Source organism: Narcine bancroftii, chromosome 4 (assembly GCF_036971445.1).
Source record: "Narcine bancroftii isolate sNarBan1 chromosome 4, sNarBan1.hap1, whole genome shotgun sequence".
In the NCBI taxonomy this organism is placed as follows: Eukaryota; Metazoa; Chordata; class Chondrichthyes; order Torpediniformes; family Narcinidae; genus Narcine; species Narcine bancroftii.
In genome coordinates, this window is record NC_091472.1 from 64,507,696 (window position 1) to 64,530,008 (window position 22,313).

Consider the following 22,313-nt stretch of genomic DNA (forward strand, 5'->3'; position numbering starts at 1 on the left):
CTCCACCTTATCTATATCCTTTCTATAATATGGAGACCAGAACTGAACAATACTCCAAACCTGACCTCACCAATTCCTTAAACAGCCGCAGCATCACCTCCCAGCTCCTATACTCTATACTATGATTAATGAAGGCAGCATACCATATGCCTTCTTGATAACCACCCTGTCTACATGGGAATCCACCTTCAATGAACTCTGTACCATAACCCCAAGGTCCCTCTGCGTGCCTCAATGACCTCCCCTTAACTGTATATGTCCTATTTTGGTTAATTTTTTCCCGAAATGCAGCACCTCTCACTTGTCTACGTTAAATTCCATCTACCATCTTTCAGCCCACTTTTCCAAATAAACCACAACCGAAGACTGGGAGCAGTTCAAGATGCACCAAAGGAGGACGAAGGGATTAATCAAGAGAGCAAAAATAAATTACGAAAGTAAGCTTGCGGCAAATATAAAAACCGACTGCAAAAGCTTTTATAAATATGTCAAGAGGAAAAGATTGGTGAAATCCAGAGTAGGTCCCTTGCAGTCGGAATCAGGGGAATAACATAGAGACTAATGCAAGGGAGGAAATGAAAGAAATCAGTATCCCCAGTATCTTGGGGAAATTGATGGGATTGAAGGCAGATAAATCCCAAGGGCCTGATAATCTACATCCTAGGGTACTTAAGGGAGTGGCCATTCAGATAGCAGATGCTTTAAGAATTATTTTCCAGAATTCGATAGACTCAGGATCAGTACCCATGGATTGGAGGGTAGCTAATGTTACCCCACTATTTAAAAAGGGGGGGGGGGTAGAGAAAAAGTGGGGAATTATAGGCCGGTGAGCCTTACATCAGTAGTGGGCAAAATGATGGAATCCATTATTAAGGATGTAATAGCAGAGCATATGACTGGCAGAGAAAGGATCGGACGGAGTCAACATGGATTTACAAAAGGTAAATCGTGCTTGACAAATCTATTGGAATTCTTTGAGATGGTGACAGGTAAAATAGATGGGGAAGAGCCAGTGGATGTGGTGTACCTGGACTTCCAAAAGTCCTTCGATAAGGTCCCGCATAAACGACTGGCTGACAAAATCAAAGCTCATGGGATTGGGGGCAAAGTATTGATGTGGATTGAGAACTGGCTGGCAGGTAGAAGACAGAGAGTTGGGATAAATGGCTCGTTTTCTGAGTGGCAGGCGGTGACCAGTGGGTGCCACAGGGATCTGTACTGGGACCCCAGTTATTCACAATTTACATTAATGATCTGGATGAGGGGATTGGATGTAATATCTCCAAATTTGCAGATGATACTAAGCTAGGAGGGGTTATATGCACAGAAGAGGGGGTCAGGAAGCTCCAGTGTGATTTGGATAAATTGAGGGACTGGGCAGATACATGGCAAATGCACTACAATGTGGATAAATGTGAGGTTATCCACTTTGGTAATACAAACCAGAGGGCAGATTACTATTTGAATGGCAATAGATTAAGAGATGGGGAAGTGCAGAGAGACCAAGGGGTACTTGTACACCAGTCTCTGAAGGCGAGCATGCAGGTACAGCAGGCAGTTAAAAAGGCAAATGGTATGTTGGCCTTCATATCAAGAGGGTTTGAGTATAGGAACAAGGATATCTTACTGCAGCTGTACAGGGCCTTGGTGAGACCCCACCTGGAGTATTGTGTGCAGTTTTGGTCACCTTATCTAAGGAAGAATGTTCTTGCAATGGAGGGAGTGCAGAGGCGATTCACCAGACTGATACCTGGAATGGCAGGAATGACTTATGAGGAAAGATTGCGCAAATTGGGATTGTACTCGCTGGAGTTTAGAAGATTGAGAGGGGATCTCATAGAGACATATAAAATTCTGGCAGGACTGGACAGAATGGATGCAGATGGGATGTTTCCAATGATGGGAAAATCCAGAACCCGGGGCCATGGTTTGAGGATAATAGGCAAACCATTTAGGACTGAGATGAGGAGGAATTTCTTTACCCAGAGGGTGGTGAATCTGTGGAATTCATTGCCACAGAGGGCAGTAGAGGCAGGTTCATTAAATATATTTAAGAGGGAATTAGATATATTTCTTCAGTATAAGGGTATTAAAGGTTACGGAGAGAAGGTGGGGACGGGGTACTGAACTTTAAGATCAGCCATGATCTCGTTGAATGGCAGAGTAGGCTCGAAGGGTCGAATGACCTACTCCTGCTCCTATCTTCTATGTTTTTCTATGTTTCTGTAATCCAAGAAAATCTTCCTCACTATCCACCACTCCCCCTATTTTTGTATTGTCTGCATATTTGCTTACCCAGCTAACCACACTCTCCTCCAAATCATTAATATGATTAATATTAATTGGGACCCAGCACCAATTCCTGAGGCACACCACTTGTCACAGGTTTCCAACCTGACAGACAGTTGTCCACCATGACTCTCTGCTGTCTATCTTCCAGCCAACTCTGAACCCATTTCACTATCTCGCTATTAATCCCTAGTGACTGAACATTCCTTACTAACCTTGAAAGCGGAATCTGATCAAAAGCCTTACTAAAATCCAAACAGATCACATCATAAATAAATTACCTTCATCCACTTTTTTTTCTCACCTCTTCAAAAAACTCAACAAGGTTCTTCAAACATGACTTTACCTTTACAAACCTGTGCTGGGTGCCCCTAATCAATCCCTACCTATCCAGATATGCGTATATACTATCTCGAAGAATATCCACCATAACTTTCCCCACCACTGAAGTCAAAATTACTGGCCGATAATTACTTGGCCTGAAACTTATGCCTTTTTTAAAAACAACGGAAAAACATTTGCAACACTCCAATCCCGCGGCACCACACCCTCCTCCAGTGATGGTTGAAAAATCACTTTCAGAGCCCCCGCTATTTGCTTCCTGACCTCCCTTAACGTCCTGGGAAAAATCCCATCAGGACCAGGAGACTTATCCTCCTTTATTGGCCCTAGAAGCTCCAAAATCCTCACTTTACTAATCCCTATCCTTTCCATAACCATGCCATTTGCCTCACTTATCTCATATAGCCCAATATCCCTTTCTCTCGAGAATACAGACAAAAAATATCATTCAATATCTCTCCAATTTCACATAGTCCTCCGGTCCCATCATCCAGTGGACCTACTCTATCCTTAACCCTCCTTTCACTGTTCACGTATCTGTAAAAACCCTTAGGATTCACTTTCACCTTATTAGCTATGGACTCCTCATACCTTCTTTTTGCCTGTCTAATTTCCCTCTTAAGGTTCTTTCTGCAATCTAAGTAACAATCATACCTCTCCTCAATCTTTTGCTTCTTATATTTAGCATAGGCCTCCCTCTTCCTAATTTTTCTAGAAAACCACGGCTCCCTTGAACATTTGGCCTTGCCTTTCGGCTGGACTGGAACATAAAGATCCTGTACTCTCAAAATCTCACCCTTAAATACCCTCCAATTTTCCTCTGTATCCTTCCCGGCAAAAAGATCAGCCCACACAACTCTGCAAATCCCTTCTCATTTCTTCAATTCTGGCCTTCCCCCACTCGAATACCTTCGACTTTGGACCCAACCTATCCTTTTCCATAATTAAGCTAAAGCTAATGGACCCATGATCACTGGATCCAAAGTTCTCCCCAATGCTTACCTCCATCATCTGCCCCATTTCGTTCCCAAACAACAGATCTAACACTGCTCCTCTTCTAGTGGGCATCTCCACATACTGCTGCAAAAAGTAGTCCTGAACACACTGTATAAATTCCAAGCCATCCAGCTCTCTTACTGACTGTGTTCCCCAATCTATGTTTGGAAAATTGTAATCCCCAACCAACACCACCCTATTTCTACTGCACACCTCAGCTATTTCCTTGCACATTTGTTCTTCTAGTTCTCTTTCCCCATTTGGAGGCCTATAATATACCCTTATAATAGTAACCTCACCCTTCTTATTTTTTAGTTCTACCCACACTGCCTCCCTCGATGAGCCCTCCAGTCTATCTCGCCTCAGCACCACTGTAATATCTTCCCTGGCAAGTCATGCCACACCTCCCCCTCTTACTCCACCAATTCTGTCACATCTAAAGCAGCAAAATCCAGGAATATTTAACTGCCAGTCACAACCCTCCTTCAACCACGTCTCACTAATGGCCACAACATCATAATGCCATGTTTCAATCCACAATCCTTTAGCTCATCCAACTTCCTTACAACTCTCCTCACATTGAAATAAATACATCTCAGAGATCTCCCACATCCTACCTTTTGCCATCACCCTCTCTACCATTCTCACAATTGTCAGTATAGCATCTATTTATTATTTTCTGCCATTCCACCCCCAAATTATTTAATATGTTCTTTCCTTTGCCGACAAACCCTTTCCCTGCTGTCCTGCCTAACTTGAACCCCTGTCCTCAACCATACTAGTTTAAAGCTCCCCTGGTAGCCCTAGCAAATGCCCCCGCCAGGAAACTGTTCCCTCTGGGACTTGGATGTAACCTATCATTATAGTATAGGTCCCATCTCCCCCAAAAAAGGTCCCAGTGGTCCAAGAACTTGAATCCCTGTTTCTTACTCCACCCCTTTAGCCACGTATTTAACCTCCACCTGATTCTATTCTTGCCCTCACTGTCACGTAGCACAGGAAGCAATCGAGACATTACACCTTTAGTGGTCCTTCTTCCAAGCTCCCTACCTAATTCCCTATATTCATTTGCAGGACCACTTCCTCCTTCCTTCCAACATTGCTGGTACCTGAGGCTCTTTACCTTCCCCTTTTAGGATGTTCTGGACACGCATAGTCACATCCCGGACCCTGGCACCAGGGAGGCAAACCACCATCCAGTTTTCTTTATCGCATCCACAAAAACCTCCCGACCATGGTCTCCCGACCATCGAATCCCGTATAACTAATCACCCTCTTCTTCTTATCCCTACCTTTCTAGGCTAGAGGTTGACGCCAGACCTCTGCCTACCTTAGGCTGATTATCCCCCCTCAGTACTTAAGGTGAAGTACTGATTTCTGAGGATTTCAGTGTGGTAACAGAAACCATTCGATTATTAGTGTCGGACTGCCATTTTATCAGTGATAGCTTTTGCCACTTTAATGGCAAGAAAATATCTATTTTGCCAAGATAGAGGGACTCTATCCCTCCCAGTTATGCACAATGGATGACCCAAACCTTATCATGCTTGAACCTCAAAGATTAAATATAATGTTTTGGAACTGAAGTTTAATAAAATGTGGTATACTTTTATGGAATATTTTAATGTTTAATGAATAATACAGTAGTTAACTATTTTGTAAATAGCATACAAAACATTATCTCTTCCTGAATTTACTTATTTACATACAAGGCAATTTACCAATGTACTGTTACCCTTTTGGTGATTTAAGGTGGCCCAGTGGCTTTTTCTTTTTAGTTTAGGGGCTAAAGATTGAGGAAAAGATAGTTAAAGTCTTTTTTTTTTATTGCTGGAGGAAAGAGAAATAATATGAAGTGTGTGTGAGAATACAGACATGTCAGCAAAGGAGTGGGGTGCAGCACTGAAATAGTTGGCCACTGAGAGATCCTTTCATTCATGCAGACAGAGCAAAGGTGCTTAATGAAGTGATCTTCCAGTTTGTCTCCAGTCTCTTTCTCCAATGTAGAGAAGGCCACCACAGGAGCACCGGATGACTCCCATAGATTCACGTTTCTTCACTTGGAAGGATTGTTCAGGGCCCCTAATGGTGGTGAGGGAGGTGGTGTAGGCCAAATGTAGCACTTCCTGCAGTCACAGGGAAAGATGCCAAGGGGGCATTTAGTGGGAAGCGATGAGGGAATCGCAAAGGGAGCAGTCCCTTTGGAACGCATAGAAGGGAGGAGATGGGAAGATGTGTCTGGTGGTGGGATCATGTTGTAGGTTATGGAAATTGCAGATAATATGTTGATTGCAGAGGCTGGTGGGGTGGTAGGAGGACAAGGGGAATCCTGTTTTTGTTGTGTTCAGGTGCAGAGGGGTCAAGGGCAGATATGCAACAAATGGAGGAGATGCAGGCCAGAGCTCAGTTGATGGTGGTAGAGGGGACATTTTGAAGGAGGACATCTCAGATGATCTAGACTGGAAGACCTCAACTTTGGAACAGATACAACAGAGACTGCTGAGAGAAAGGAATAGAATCTTTACAGGGGACTGGGTGTGAAGTGTAGTCAAGGTAATTGAAAGTTGGTAGGTTTGTAAAATACATCTGTAGCGTTACACCCCAAATCAATAGGAAAGACACACTTCAATCGGTAAAATTTTAACTCTATATTTATTAACAAATGCAGCATCTTACCCAAATTAACCGACTTTAGTACAGAACTAAATATTTTAAATCTGTGTGTGTGTACTGCAAAAAACCCAGACAATACTGTCTGAGCCCAATACTTCAAAATACAAAGGAAAAAACCCAAAACCCCCAGTCATTTCAGGAAAGTCAGTCAAAACAAAAAAAAACACCATCCTCAAAGTTATTTCTCAATGTTCAAAGTCCAAAGTTCAGTTCATTGACTGAATAACGAGAAGGACATCCAAAATTGAACAATGAAAATAATAGGAAGATGTGGCGTCACAGTCTTGCAACACCTCCACAGGACTTGGCACAACGGGCTTTCCAAATGGCTCTTTCTCAAGAAGATGTTAAGTGATTTCCTCTGTCACACTCAAGTTCAGTCTGCTAGAACCATTCTCAACCCAGTGAGAACCATGTCTCTGAGTCTCCTTCTAGGCTAGACTGGTGAGCTCTCTCGTCTTCTTTTCTCCGGTTTCTTCCTGCTGATCTCTCGTGACTCCTTCACATTGCTGCAATTGAGCCTTTTTTCACTTTCCCCTTATGTGAGTAGCCCGACCTTGGCAAGTTAGTATAGTCTGTGAAAAAGAAAGCTGAAGAAATCCATTTCTTAAAGTCACAGTTCACTGTCCAGTCATAGTCCATAACAGTAGTAAGTTTGTCTCCCAAGATGGAGTCAGATCAAGAAAGGGGAGGATGTCACAGAAAATGGAGCAAGTGAATTGGAGCTCAGGGTGGAAGTGGGCAGCAAAGTGAATAAAGTCAATGAGATCATCATGGGTGGATGAGGCATGGATATGTCTTAAACAATAGAACAATGGCCATTACAGCCTACAAAGCAAGAGATGGCTACGATGTTTCATTAGCCGATGAGCTGATCACTTATGCCTGCTTTCAGAACCAAACAGTGCCGACTAGAATCCCTGAAAAGGCTAAGGATCCTGTGATAGCTGTCTCGGAGGGCAATGTCAGAACATCATTCAAGAGGGTGAACCCTCGCAAGGCATCAAGCCCTGGCAGAGTACTGAAAATCTGTGCCAACCAACTAGCTTCAGTCAGAAATTCCCACCCGCTTCAAAAAGGCATCAATCATCCCAGTATCCAAGAAGAGTAGTGTGCGCTGCCTCAGCAACTACCACTCAGTAGCACTAACTTCTACTGTGATTAAATGCTGTGAGGGGCTGGTCATGGCCAGAATTAACACATACCTAAGCAAAGATCTGGACCCACTGCAATTCACCTATTGTCACAATCACTTCGTTACAGATGCAATATTGCTGGCTTTCCACTCAGCTCTGAATCACCTCAAAAACAGCATTTCATTCATACAGCTGCTCTTTGACTACAGCTTAGCCTTCAATACTATTATTTTCTCAATGCTGGTAAAGAAGCTACAAACTCTAGGCCTCTGTACCCCCACTCTGCAACTCGATCCTTGGCTTTCTCATCACAAGACCACAGTCAGTATGAATTTGAAACAACTCTCCTCCTCACTGATTATCAACACAGGCACACCGCAAGGATCTGTTTCTGTGCAGTCAAACTCTGATCCACCATTCATCACATTCATGGCTAATCATTTAATAACGTTTCTTCAATGCCCAATATCACCTGATTCCACTAATGCTGGAAGCCTATTGATTTTAATTTTGAACAAATTCAATGATTATGTTTCCATTGCCCACTGGCGTTCTCCCATGTAAAGAAATTCCTCTCCATCTCTGTCTCAGGTGGCTTCCCCTACCATACTTTGCTTCCAGAAACCAAAATATGGTAGAGGAGGTAAAGGCAAAGAAAAGACATTCACCCTATTTAAATTTAAATTCTAGGCATCTGTACCCCCTCTGCAACTGGATCCTTGACTTTCACATTGGAACACCACAGTCAGTACAAATTGGAAACAGCATCTCCTCCTCACTCATCATCACAGCATACTTAGCCCACTGCTTTACTCATTATACATCCATGACTGTGTGGTCAGGCACAATTCCAACGCTATCTACACTACAGTTGTCGGCAGAATTACAAACAGCAATGAGGAAACATACAGGAGGGAGATAGATCAGCTCGTGGAATGTTTTAACAACCTTGTGCTCAACATCAGCAAAACCAAGATGATTGTGGACTTCAGGAGGAAGTCAGGGGAACACAACCCAGTCTCAATGAGGACTCAATAGGAGGGAGGGGGGGGGGGGAAGAGAAAAAATTCAAGATCTTCAAATTCCTGGAATTCCTGGTTATCAACATCTCCAAGGATCTGTCCTGGAGCCTCCTCAGTGATGCAATCACAAAGGCGGCTCACCAGCAGCTATACTTTGTGAGGTGCCGGAGGAGATTTGGTAGGTCACCGAAGACTCTCAAACTTCTACAGGTGTACAGTGGAGAGCATTCTGGCTGGCTGCATCACTGCCTGGTACGGAGGTGCCAACTCTCAGGATAAGAATAAACTCCAGAGGGTTGTTAACTCAGCCTGCGACATCACAGGCACCAGACTTCACTCCATCAAGGACATTTACATGAGGCGGTGTCTTAAAAAAGCAGCCTCTATCTTCAAAGACCCCCACCATCCAGGCCATGCCATTTTCACTCTGCTGCCATTAGGGGAAAAATGGACAGGAGCCTCAAGACGAGCACTCAGTGGCACAAGGACAGCTTCTTCCCTGCTGCCATCCGATTCCTGAATAATCAATGAACCAAAGACACTGCCTGACTTTTTGTGCACAATTTTTTTAAAAAATAGTAATCTTGCAAGATAGTTATAATATGAATGTTTGCACTGTGATGTTGCCACAAAACACCAAATTTCATGACTTGTTCATGATGATAAATTCTGATTCTGATCCAAGATGGTGGTGCAGCAGCAGCCTGCAGTGGCCTCTCCGGACCTAGTGCTACTGTACCTGTAAGTAAGGTGCACAATTTTTACGTTGGAAAGGAATGGATGGTAGAACACTGAGACAATTGCTGCAATATAGAAATCGGCAAGCGATAACAAACCTTCAAGAAAAAGCTGCAAAATTGTGCAGCCCCAAGCTAACTGCTGTGCAGACTGAAGCCTTCAATCTTCAGCGTCACTTGTTGCTGGTGGTTAAGGTGGGAATGTCACAGCATGTTCTGCAGAAGGTATCCAGAGCAGCAGTCCTAGAGGTTGCGCCATCTTGGGATCACAAAGCCCTGTGGTGGATGGTGTTGAGACTTTCGGGCTCCTATGGATTGTAAACTGAGTGGTGGTTTCTTAATTTAGCTTGCAGACTTTTAAAATCTAGTGCCTAGTAGAATTCCTGCAATCTTTGCCCAAGATGGCAGCGCAGAAGCATCCTGCAGCAGTCTCTTCGGTCCTGGTGGCAGTTTTTTTTTACTCAAGCTAACATTTAATATCAAAAGTCTAATATATCGTAGATTGTTTCTACTATGCCTATGGTCTGGTCTTTGCTCTATCGAGAGCATCCTCACCAGCTGCATCAAAGTGTTGTATGGGTGCAAGTGGATTGGAGGTTCAATCCATAGGACTGTGTGGCAGAGATGATTACTTGGGTCTCCTTCCCTGCCCAATCAATGTGATCTACTGGGATCGTTATCTGAAGAGAGCGTGCAAAATCGTTGAGGACCCCTACCACCTTGTGCACTGGATCTTTCAGCTACTCCCGTTAGGAAAGAGATACAGGACAGAGTATCAGCCAGTACAACTAGACTGAGAACCAGCTTCTTCTAATGGGCAGTGAGAATGCTGAACAACTAAATTAACTGCTCTTGCTAACCACCCTATTTATTAAACAATATTTATTTTTTGAGTATATTTGTCCTGAATGTAATTCTTGTCTGTATGTGTGGTACATCTGGTTGTGCGTTTGCATGTTTTTCATCGAGGACTGGAGAACGCTGTTTTGCTGCGTTTTACTGTGCAATCGGATAATAATAATCAAACTTAATGGCTCAGATCTGTACATTTAAAGCTTTAAAAATGTACACAAGCTTACTAAATTCCTGTAAGTTGGGTATTCCTGAAGGTGAGCAAAATGTAGATGTTATCATGTAACATTTCAAATCATGCCTGGAATAGAGATTTTCATTTTTCAAGTTCAAGTTCGCCTTTATTTGTCATTTTAAAACTGCAGTTTTAAAAAAATGAGATAGCGTTCCTCCAAAAAACCATGGTGCTATAGTTAAAACAACACAAGACTATACAAAACACAATTTAACAATACAAAATAGCACTTTCTATGCCAAGGCTAAGCTACATAAAGTGATTTTTAAAAGTGCAACAGTACAAACATGATGGCCACCGGTAGCCTTCAGTCTTCTCAAAGTGCAGTTGCACCTTCCTGACAATGAGGAGAGGTTGTGCATCCACGATAGGTCACTTCTTAAGTGGACTTGGAGGAACTTGGTGCTCTCTACTCGCACCATTGAGTTATTAATGTGTTGTGGAGGGTGGTTGTTCCTGGTGCCCCTGAAGTCCACAGTCATCCCCTCAGTCAACTAGTTGGCCTCATCAGCAACAACAGTTGTGTTGTGTCATCTGCAAACCTGAAAACTCTGAGCTGGATATGGCATTGCAGTCGTAGGTCAATAGGATGAAAGGAGTGGGCTGAGCACAGCCCTGAGTTGCGCCAATGATCAGTGTGACAGTACTTGACGTTCTGCTGTCCACTCGGACAGATGATGGTCTTTCTGCTAGGAGTCCTGAAACCAGTTATAGAGAGAGGTGTTGATTCCCAGAGAGGACAGCTTCTACACCAGCCTCTGGGGAACGATCATATTAAATGCCAGGCTAAAGTTGATGAACAGCAGTCTGGTGTACGAGGCTTCATTTTCCCGGTGGGTCAGGATGGAGTAGAGGGTTAAGGCTTTTGGATCATCAGTGGAACGGTTCCTATAGGTGAATTGAAATGGGTCGAATGTCTCGGGAGGGGTTTCGATGCGTTCCATCACCAGATGCTCGAAGCATTTCATAATGGTGGAAGTCAGTGCCATGATTGTCAATGAGGCTTATTACTGTCTCCTTTAGGATGCCTTGAAACCCCAGGGACGATGGACTGCTGCAGCAGGGTGTTGAAGATATGTGGATATCTGTAGAAACTTCAATCAGTTAGTCTGTGCAGTTCTTCAGTACTCGATCAGGTATGTTTTCTGGTTCCACTGCCTTGTGTGGGTTCAGCTTGGAGAAGGCTCTCCTCACCTCAGCCATGGCTATGCAGGGGGCCTGCTGAGTGACTCAGTACAAGGCACCAGATTTAAATTTCCAGTTGTTGAAACACCATTGCCTTTGAAAGGTGACCTTGTGTGCTCTAACTCCAAGGTTTATATTGTAAGGTCAATTTGAAAGACATTTTAAATAATGTTTACAGATCCAACAACACAAATCCTTTTATATACAAAGAAATAAATCCTGGAGAAAACAGTAGCACGTGTTGCACAGGTTGAAAGTCTCAATTGATAAAAATGACGGGGAGAGGCTGTTTATACACCTTGAGCTACAGTGGGAAAATGGAAATTTAAGGTATTGTAGTCAGTCACCAATTTATTTTGAATCGACTATCACAGCCAATAAAAATTATGCTTTTAAAAGCATGCACAAAGGGGCACAACTAATGGAGAGAAGTTTTGCTGGTTGTCAGTACTCAGCTCCCTGGAGGCAATCCAGGAAGAAAATTGGAGGTGGGGTTTACTCATCAAGGTTCTCCAAGAATTAGTTTTCTTGTAGGATAATGCAATCAATCCCCTGGTCTTGCACTCACTCTTAAATCTTAAATGTAACCAAAAATCAGGGGAAAATCCATCAGATTAAGCAATATCTTAGTATTTAGGGGTGTGGGGCGAGGAAGGCGGAATCATCAACATTTCAGGTCCAGACCCTGCATTAGGACAAAGAGTGGACAAGAGCCAGTAGGTGATTGATGGACCAAAGGATGGAGGACAGAGAGATTAAATGCATGAGAGGGAGTTGGAAGTCAATGATAGATAGGAGCAAATGAAGATAAAGAGGCAGATGAAGTCACGTTGGGTGAGGGGAGGGTGATAAGCAGAAATCTGACAAAGGTGGTCATTGGAACCACGAGGGAAGATATGAAGTTGAAACCAGGGAGGGCGGAATCTGGTGGGTGAAATGTATGGGTAGGAAGTGGATTAATCCAGAATGGGGAAGGAAAGAAAAATTAGAGGATTGGAGATGGACTGGAAGGATAAATAGAGTGAAACACAGGAGGTAAAAGTTACCTGGAATTGTAAAGTTCAGTGTTTATACCACTAGGTTATTGCTTATTCAGGAAGAACATACTTTGTTCCTCTCGTTTGGACCTTAACCTGGCAGCAGAAAAGGCTGAGAGCAAACAGGTCAGTGCAGAAAAGGGGAGATAAAACAGCATGCCACTCGTCAACAAAAGCATCTTAATTCCATTCTTGCTCCTCCCTAGTTGACTCCCTATGTCCATCCTTCACCCTCCTTGGTTCACATATCACTGAGTGTCTCTCTCCCCCCCCCCCCCATACTATCATTTTCTTTATACAGAGTCCTGATTGGGTGCGTGGCAAGATGGTGTAGAGTCTAGATGTGTAATCTCGACCTCTCTGGCCAGACTTTTAAGAACCCATTTTTAACTCTTTGTTTTCAGGTTTAAATTTTTTAAAACTTAGTTTAAAGTATCAAGGAATTGTTATGGCTATTAATGGTATAAAGAATAAACCTCAAGTACAGAAGAAACTACATTTTCGGAATGTTGAAGATTTAGAGCCTAAACAGTCTGCTACAACTTCAGGTTTGCTTTCTTTCAAGCCTAAACCACAGAGATTGCCTGTGGGAGCTGAAAAAATGACTACTACTCACCAGGAGAAGGACATGGTTGGAATTACCCCTTCTCAGGAGGAAGGTGCGTGTGCCCCCAATGGGGATCCTGATTCTGGCAGCCTGCCGACTTCAACGGAGGGAGCACGCAAGAAGACGACTCCATTGTTTGAAATACCCCAGGATATACTCCAATCTGAATATTTTGGTCTTTTTTTGTGAGTTTTTGAAGCAACAACGGGTTGCGGGGGGAGAACAGCGTCGGCCCCCTGAAGAAGTTGGGGTGCCGTCGCTGGGAGTCCAGACCCGCAGTAAATCTGTTAAACTGCCTGTTGTTGAGATGCAGCAGGAGCTGCAGTTACCTGGTTCTGCCACTACGCAAGAGAAAGCAGGGCTGAGCTTTTCTGAATTACAATGTAAACAGCTAAGTCTTATCATTCAGCCTATGCTGAATGAAATGTCTCAGAGGCTCAGTTTGGAACTGGATACAGTTAAAATACGTGTGGAAGCATCTTGTGAAGATTTTAAACAATTTCAGGCCGCTTTTTTGAAATGTCAACAACAGCGAGCTCCTTGAGCAGTATTTTTCCCCCCTCCAGATTCCATCAGCTGCTATCTCATGTCCAAATCTTAAAATCTTTAGGAACAGTCTCATTAAATGAACAAAAGGGTGTCTATTTCAAAACTGACAATGGAGATCAAATGCATGTCAAAGTATTTTAATCATATAATGGGAAGAAAAATTCCTTAAAACATACCATTATCAAAGCTTTGCCATCCCTCTTCACCTTGTCAACATCCAAGTTTAGCAATTTTTCCCACAAATTAAGAATTATATCATTCAAAACTCAAATTATACAGAAAAACCTGAATCATCAACACTAACTTAAAAATTCTTAAGAATAGCAATGTGATGTTGAGACTTTATAGGGCACTGGTGAGGCCTCACATAGAATATTGTGAGCAGTTTTGGTTTCCTCATTTAAGAAAGAATGTGCTGATCTTGGAGAGGATTCAGAGGAGGTTCACAAGGATGATTCTAGGAACGAGAGTTATCATATGAGGAACGTTTCACAGCTCTTTTCCCGTACTCACTGAAATTTAGAAAAATGAAGGTGGAATCTCATTGAAACATTTTGAATGTTGAAAGGATTGGAAAGAGTAGATGCAGAAAGGTTGTTTTTCATGGAGGGAGAGTCTAGGACAAGAGAGCACATCTTGAGGATTGACGGGTGTCCACTTAGAACAGAGATGTGAAGGAATTTCTTCACCCAGAGAGTGGTAAATCTGTGGAATTTGTTGCCACAAGTCTTTGTGGAGGCCAGGTCATTGGGTGTATTTAAGGCAAAGATTATTGATAAATTCTTGATGAGCCATGCATCAAAGGTTATGGGAAAACCACCAAGCTGTGGGGCAGACTCAATGGGCTGAATACCCTATTTCTGTTCCTAGATCTTATGATCTTAATGCTGCCTAACCAGCAGGTTTAACCAAAACATTTACTTTAACTAATTTGAATGAGTGCCCATCAGACTTCTGCACTGCAATGAGAATGCCTCTATTTCTAAAATCAACAGTAACAAAGCAATTCCAGAGTCAGGCATACAATGTTATGCATTTTCTATTTTAGAGTTAAGATTAACAGTGTTTTGTTTTTGATTACGGTGGTTAATTTAAAATCTTGGAACATTTATATTAAAAAAGGTGAAATATAAAACAACTTGCCTTCAGAGAATCCACCAGGTCTTGAACGAGAAACAACCTCCTTAATTCAGTAATCATATGGTTGATGTGGCCAAGTCCAATATCACGATACTTGTGCACCAGTTCATCAGAAATAGCAACATCTTTCTCCAAGCAAGCTCTGATTTGGGAGGAAAGGCGCAGGTTGCAAGAAATAGAATTGGGTCTTTGCCAATAAATTATGATTTTATTCTTAAGCCAACTTTTAATACATTAAAAATAATCTGGATGTATTTAATTTACAGCTCGATAATAGACTTTAAACCATTTCCCCCTTGCAATTTTAAGTAATGATATTGAAATATTGAATGTTAATCAAATTAAAGTAAATGAAAAGCCAAAGAAACAAAAAGGTTTCTTTTTAAACAGTTGGATAACCACACCAACCTGGACAAGGAGGGGGGTTAAAAAAAAAATCATATTGTGCTTACAAAATACAGATACATTTCAAAAACATTTAAGACAATTCATAATTGTCCAATAATATTGCACAAAATAAATTTCCAATACAACATGCACAATAAACAACCCATTTAGTTTTGTGAATTTACTTACTTGAAAGGGTGTCCATCATCAGTCTTCTGTACTGCTTGCAGAATACCTCTGTATATCCTCAAACTAATAGTAACTGATAGTACTGCCAGGCCAAGGTAAGCAATTACACTGACAATGCTAAAAATTGTCATCGACAGCAACAAGAATAAGCTCGCACCAAACGCAAGTCCAGTCTTCTTAATATCACGCCAATAGATTAAGTCCACAACTGTCAGAATAAAAAAATGGGGAAAATAATTAGTAGAATGCACAAGTAGCCATATAAACTGATGCAAATGACCTGGTGCTATAAAACGGCGGGGAGGGGGGGGGGATTGCGACTTTAGTGAAAAGAGAGCAGGAGAATTTTTTTAATGCAGAGATTAGAAAATGATAATGTTCCTGAAGATTGGTGATCTCAAATTATTGGAGGCAATAGTGGTGGAAAAGTGGATAAATTGAGAAGTGTTGGCTTTTATTTAAAAGAGAATTTGAGCAGAATGGTCTTGTTGCAATTATGTCAGGGTCTCAGCAGGGTCAGAACTGTAGTATTCTGGCCTCCTTAGCTGAAAAGGCAAATCTGACTTGGTGCTGTGCAATGAATTAGACTTGATTAATGGACTAAAATTAAAAGTGATCCCAATATGATAGAATTCACTCGAGTTTGAGAGTAGAATCGGATGTGTCCGTATTACAGTGGACTAAAGGTAACTACAGTGGAATGTGTGAAGAGTTAACTAAAAGTGATTGGAAGGGGAAGGGACCCAAGAAGGGAAGATGGTAGAGCAGCAATAGCAGGATTCCCTGAGAATAATTCAGAAGACATATTATTTCATCCCAAAGCAGCAGCAGAATTCTAAAGGGAGGTGGCGACAACCCTGGCCAACTAACCAAGTCAAAGACACCATATAAGCAAGAGAGGACATATAGTATTGCAAAAAAATAGTAGAAAACCAGAGGATTGGGTAGCTTTTAAAAAGTCAACCAAAAAGCAATAAGGGGAGAAAAGTATTAAGTATGAAGGTAAACTAATCAATAATATAAAAGCTTTAACTAAATGTTATTTATACAAAATATATAAATGAATAACATTAAAAATAGCTTTGTTTCAAATATACAAGTTCAAGTCCATCATTTGGCTGTACATATACAACCAGACAACAGCATTTCTCGGGAACACAGTACACAATACAATTCTCATACAAAACATAATAATCACAAAATATAATACAAAATAAATATATCCAAAAATTCTGGGATAATGTACTCATTTATTAAAAAAGACTCAAGGTGACATGATACATTCATCAATCGCACAGCCTGCAGAAAACCATTTCCCAGTCTGACGGTCCTGATTTTGATGCTCCTCTACCCCCTTCCTGATGGTAGCAGATCAGATACAGCGCGACGGATGGTATGAATCCTCAATAATTCTTTGAGCCCTACTTAATCAATGGTTCAGGTGAATGTCATTAATTGAGGAAAGGAAGACCAAAGTTATCTTAGTTTTAATGATCCTCTGTATAAAAGAGGCAAGAGTGAACATCAAGCACTGGCAAAGTGGTAATGGGGAATAAAAAGAAACAACAGATGAAATAAATGCATGTTTTCACGGTGGGAAACACCAATGATGTACTAAGATGCAAGAGTTGAGGCAGATTTTGATGAACTGATGGGTTGGGAAGCTGAAGATGCATACATCACCTGGATCAGATGGATTACATGTCAGGTTTCTGAAGATGTAGCTAAAGAGATTGTGAATGCATTGGTAGTGATCTTTCAAGAATTGTTAGAGGACTGTAAAATTCCAAATCTCACTCTACTCAAAGGAAATGATAGGCCAGCTCACCTCACCAGTTTGCAAGATTCTATTGCCTATTATTAATGAGTTTTTGAGATACTTGCAAACACATGATAAAATAGGTCAAAGTCTTCTCCTTTGGGGGAGATCTTATCTCTCAGTAGCTGGCTGCCAGTGCCAAGTGCTGCTCTGCATCAGTCATTGGGTCTGCTTCTTTTCATGTAAAATCTAATTGATTTGGATTAACTGATGGCTTTGTGGCCAATTTTGAAGTTTTATAAAGACAGGCTATGGGCAGGTAGAAATGAGGAGACAAGAAGTCTGCAGAGGGACTTGGACAGGTTGGGAGAATGGATAAAGTAGTAGCAGATGGAATAGTGTAGATAAGTATATAGTCATGCACTTGGTAGAAGTGAAGGCTCAAATCCTAATGCAGGTTTCCATAAAAGTTAATTTGCAGGTTGAGTCAGTAGTAAAAAGGCAAACACAATGTTTTTGAGGATTTATAAAGGCATTAGTCAGACTTTATTGAGTATTGTGAGCAACTTTTGGTGCTGTATCGAAGTGGTGGAGAGGGTCCAGAGGAGTATTACGAGAATCATCCCGAGGAATTAGAGGATTAACACACAATGGTTTTGCACCAGTATTTGCTGGATTATAGAAGGATGGGATGGGGTCTCATCAAATCCTACTGAATGTTTAAAGACCAAGATAGAATGGATATGGAGTGGTTTCCAGTAATGCTAGAGTCTAGGATCAAACAACACAGCTTTAAAAAAAAAATCCCTTCAAACAGACAGAGAAATTTCTTTGCTGGAGTGCGATTAATCTGTGGAATTCATTGCTAAAGATAGCTGTGGGGGAAAGTCATAGGTATATTTGAAGCAGAGGCTTATAGGTTCTGAATTTGTAAGGGTGTCAAAGGTTATGGGAGAAGGCAGAGGTTGAGAGGAAAAATACACCCATTATTCAAATGACTGAACAAGTTCAATGGGCCAAATGGGCTCCTACATTTTATGTCCAAAAAGAAATAGCTTGCCGAGGTGAGGCTCAGATTTTTTTAATTTTTAAAAAGGCACAATTCTAATTTTTTTAAATTTAAGTGTTTTTAAAATTTAGATATATAGCATAGTAACAAGCCATTTTGGCCCTACAAGTCACTGCTGCCCAATTTACACCCAATTAACCTACATCCCCTGTAGGTTTTGAACGGCGTGAGGATACCGGAGGCCCCTGGGGAAACCAAAACAGACACAGAGACAATGTACAAACTCCTTACAGAGAGCGCAGGATTCGAATCCCATTCCCAATCACTGGCCCTGTAAAGGTGCTGCACTAACCGCTATGCCAACCGTGCTGGGGAAGTGAAGGCAGAAAGAAATATCATTCATGTCCTCTCAAGTTCAGAGCAAGTAAATATTTCCAAATTCTTACAGGTTCAAGTTGGGTTAGTGTGGTGGTTAATGCAAAGGTGCTACAGTGTCAGTGACTAGGCTTCCAATCAGCCACTGTAAGGAGTTTGTAAATTCTCCCCATGTCTGCGAGGTTTTCCTCTGGGTGCTCCGATTTCCTACCACCCTTCAAAACTTACCAGGTTGTGGGTCAAATGGGTGTGACTGGGTGGCACGGGTTCGAGAGCTGGTTACCGTGTTGTCAGAATCAGAATTTATTGTCATTAAAAGAAGTCATGAAATTTGGTGTTTTGTGGCAACATCACAGTGCAAACATTCATATTATAACTATCTTGCAAGATTACTATTTTTTTTTAAATTGTGCACAAAAAGTAAGGCAGTGTCTTTGGTTCATTGATTATTCAGGAATCGGATGGCAGCAGGGGAAGAAGCTGTACTTGTGCCACTGAGTGCTCGTTTTGAGGCTCCTGTACCTTTTCCCCCCCCAATGGCAGCAGAGTAAAAAGGACATAGCCTGGATGGTGGTGGTCTTTGAAGATAGAGGCTGCTTTTTTAAGACACCGCCTCATGTAAATGTCCTTGATGGAGTGAAGTCTGGTTCCTGTGATGCCACAGGCCAAGTTAAAAACCCTCGAGTTTATTCTGATCTTGAGAGTTGGCACCTCCATACTAGGCAGAGATGCAACCAGCCAGAATGCTTTCCACAGGACACCCGTAGAAGCTTACAAGATTCTTCAGTGACATACTGAATCTCCTCAGGCACCTCACAAAGTATAGGTGCTGGTGTGCCTTCTTGGTATTGCATCACCAAGGAGGCTCCAGGACAGATCCTTGGAGATGTTGACACCCAGGAATTTGAAGTTCTTGACTCTCCACTACTGAGCCCTCGATGAAGACTAGGTCGTGTTCCCCTGACTTCGCCTTCATCTCCTTGGTTTTGCTGACGTTGAGTGCAAGGTTGTTGTCGTTACACCATTCAACGAGCTGATCTATCTCCCTACTGTAGGCTTCCTCATTGCTGTTTATGATTCTGCCGACAACTGCAGTGTCACTGGCAAACTTGTAGATGCATTGGAATTGTGCCTGGCCACACAATCATGGGTGTGTAACAAGCAGAGGGCCAAGCACGCATATTTGGGGTGGGCCTGTATTGATGATCAGCGAGGAGGAGACATCGTTTCCAATTTGTACTGACTGTGGTCTTCCAAAGAGAAGGTCAAGGATCCAGTTGCAGAGGGGTACAGAGACTTAAGAGTTTAAATTTAAATATGGTGAGTATCTTTTCCTTGCCTTTACCTCCCCTACCATATTTTGGTTTCTGGAACCAAAATATGGTGGGGAGGCCACCTGAGACAGAAATGGAGAGAAATTTCTTTACACGGGAGCATCCCAGTGAGCAGTGGAAGCACAATCATCAAATTTATTCAAAACTAAAATTAATATGTTTCCAGCATTAGTGGAATCAGGTGATAAAAGGCAATGGAGAAAAGTCACATTGAATTAGATGATTAGCCATGAATGTGATGAATGGTGGGTCAGAATTTGACTGCACAGAGACAGACCCTTTGGTTCAATTTGTCCATGCCAACCAAGCTAGTCCTATTGTTAGCCCACATCAGTTGTTTACAGTGGTCTCTCTGCCTCGGCTTTTTGCTCCATATGCCCACCACCCTCTGTGAAGATGGTACCCTTCAGGTCCCTTTTAAATCTTTTTCCCCTCTCACCTTAAATCCATGCCCTCTACTTTTAGATTCCCCTACTAAGTTATGAGAAGTATAGATAAATCTAAGTTCTGTGGGCCAAGCTTCCTATACTCCAGGAAGAAAAAGGCCCAGTGTATCAAGCTTTTCCTTCTAATTCAAGCCAAACAAAGGTTGTTAGAACATCCACACTCTGATTTGCCCTGTCCACTGATCTTGGTTTTCTTTAACATCCAAGTTCACATCAACTTGCTTACTTGCTCCAACTGTTTGGGTCATACAGAAGTGCGTCACGCACCACCCGCCCCCTTCCCCCTGGCCAAACCACTTTTATTCAACTCAAGTAACGCTAACAAATATCCCCAATAGTAAATCGGTGCCCCTCTAGTTCCTGAAGACAGCTCAAATGTCCAAGAATCCACATCCGTCCCATCTACACTGTCTCTTAGCCACACATTTAACTATCCTTCTACAGGTTGAATCTCTTATCTAGCGCTGTGGTCCAGAATGTTTTGAATCTGCCACCATTAGTACAAACTCCTTACCTACACAGTGCGGTACTCGAAGCCCGGTCCTGATCCTTGGCATTGGAAGTTGAATCTGCTGCGATCAGGACCAGGATTCAAGTACCGCACTGTCTGTGGACAAACAACAGCAGATTCAACCTTTACAGTGCTAGCGATCTGGACGTTAGTACAAACTCCTTTCTTTTTTAATCTTTTTATTGGTTTTTGAGAAAATAATATAAAATACATGATATAAAGGTCAGGTAAAAGTAAATTAAAATTACAGATAGCAAACAATGGTAAACAAAATGCATATGATCCACGTTGTTGATAAAAAGGAAAAGAAAAAGAAAAAACCTGACTAATGTAATTTCTAACCCCAAACTATTATCTGAACAATTACAATCAAAGCCAGGCATCAGCTACTAATTTCAATACTAAATAATTCAAAAATTTTAAAAATATTTTTAATAAAGAGCAAAAGCAATCGACCTATAAATTTTGAAAATTGAAAAATCTCCAGAGAATTTTTTTCAATACTCATTTTAGTAGTTGAGCACCTAATTTTCTCTAGCGAGGGATGCCATTGTGTAGGCATGAGAGGGACAACATCTTTCCACTGCAGCAAAATGAGCCTTCTAGCAATAAGGGAACCAAAATCAAATTACAGGGGATTGAGATGCAGTCAAAATTAAGTCCATTGGTCCACTCATTCCGAAATTAGCAATAAAATGGCTCAGACAGAGATTTATACCAAGAATTAAAGATAATAAAGTAAATACCTCTTTCTAGTTACAAAGGAAGGTATACAGCCAGAACGTATGATTATAAAAGTACCTTCCTAAGTTGCACACTTATTTAGAGGATATATTGAGATAAAATTTAGCTAATTGAACATTGGAATAGTGGGCCTAATGGACTACTTTAAATTGCAATAAGGAAAGTCTAGCACAGAGTACATTTTTCAAGAGTCCCATGTATCTTCAGGAAACAGTTGTTGAAAGTCATGTTCCTAAACTTTCTTAATGAACTATCACTAGATTTTAAAAATAGTTCATAAAGGGCAGAAAGCAATCCTTTCTGATTAGGTCTAAAATTTTATTCTTATCTGGGAAGTAATATAATTTAAGTCTTGGGGAAGCCTCAACATTAAGTAGTTTAAGAAACTCCTAATCTGTAAATAGTGAAAGAAATGCTGATTAGGTCATTTAAATTTGGTAGATAACTGCTCAAAAGAGGCAAGGTTTTGGTCTATATACAAGTCCAAGAAAGAATGAATGCCTAACCTAGACCATTGTCTATATCCAATGTCTTGAACCAAGGGTATAAAAAAGGAATTACTTTAAACTGGGCTAATTAATAAAAATCTATGATAACCAAAATGCTTTCTAATTGGAACCAAATATGCAAAGTTTGTCTGACTGCCAAATTATCAGTCAGTTGGAGAGCAGAAAAGGCAAATGTGCTCCAAGTATTGAGATAAGAAAGTGTCTTCTAATGGATTTAATAGTACAAATTCCTTACAGACAGCACGGGACT

At 41.5% G+C, this 22,313-nt stretch overlaps 1 protein-coding gene across 1 annotated transcript in view; it reads right to left on the reverse strand.

The window, feature by feature from the left end:
• Positions 1 to 22,313, reverse strand: part of LOC138760633 (reticulon-4-like) — a 101,654-nt gene that overhangs the window by 15,854 nt on the left and 63,487 nt on the right. Inside the window, exons 4-5 of the mRNA XM_069931446.1 lie at positions 15,377 to 15,584; positions 14,804 to 14,942 (exon numbers count right to left, since the gene is read on the reverse strand). Coding sequence (XP_069787547.1) covers positions 14,804 to 14,942; positions 15,377 to 15,584 — 347 coding nt within the window. The remainder of the gene's footprint in view (positions 1 to 14,803; positions 14,943 to 15,376; positions 15,585 to 22,313) is intronic.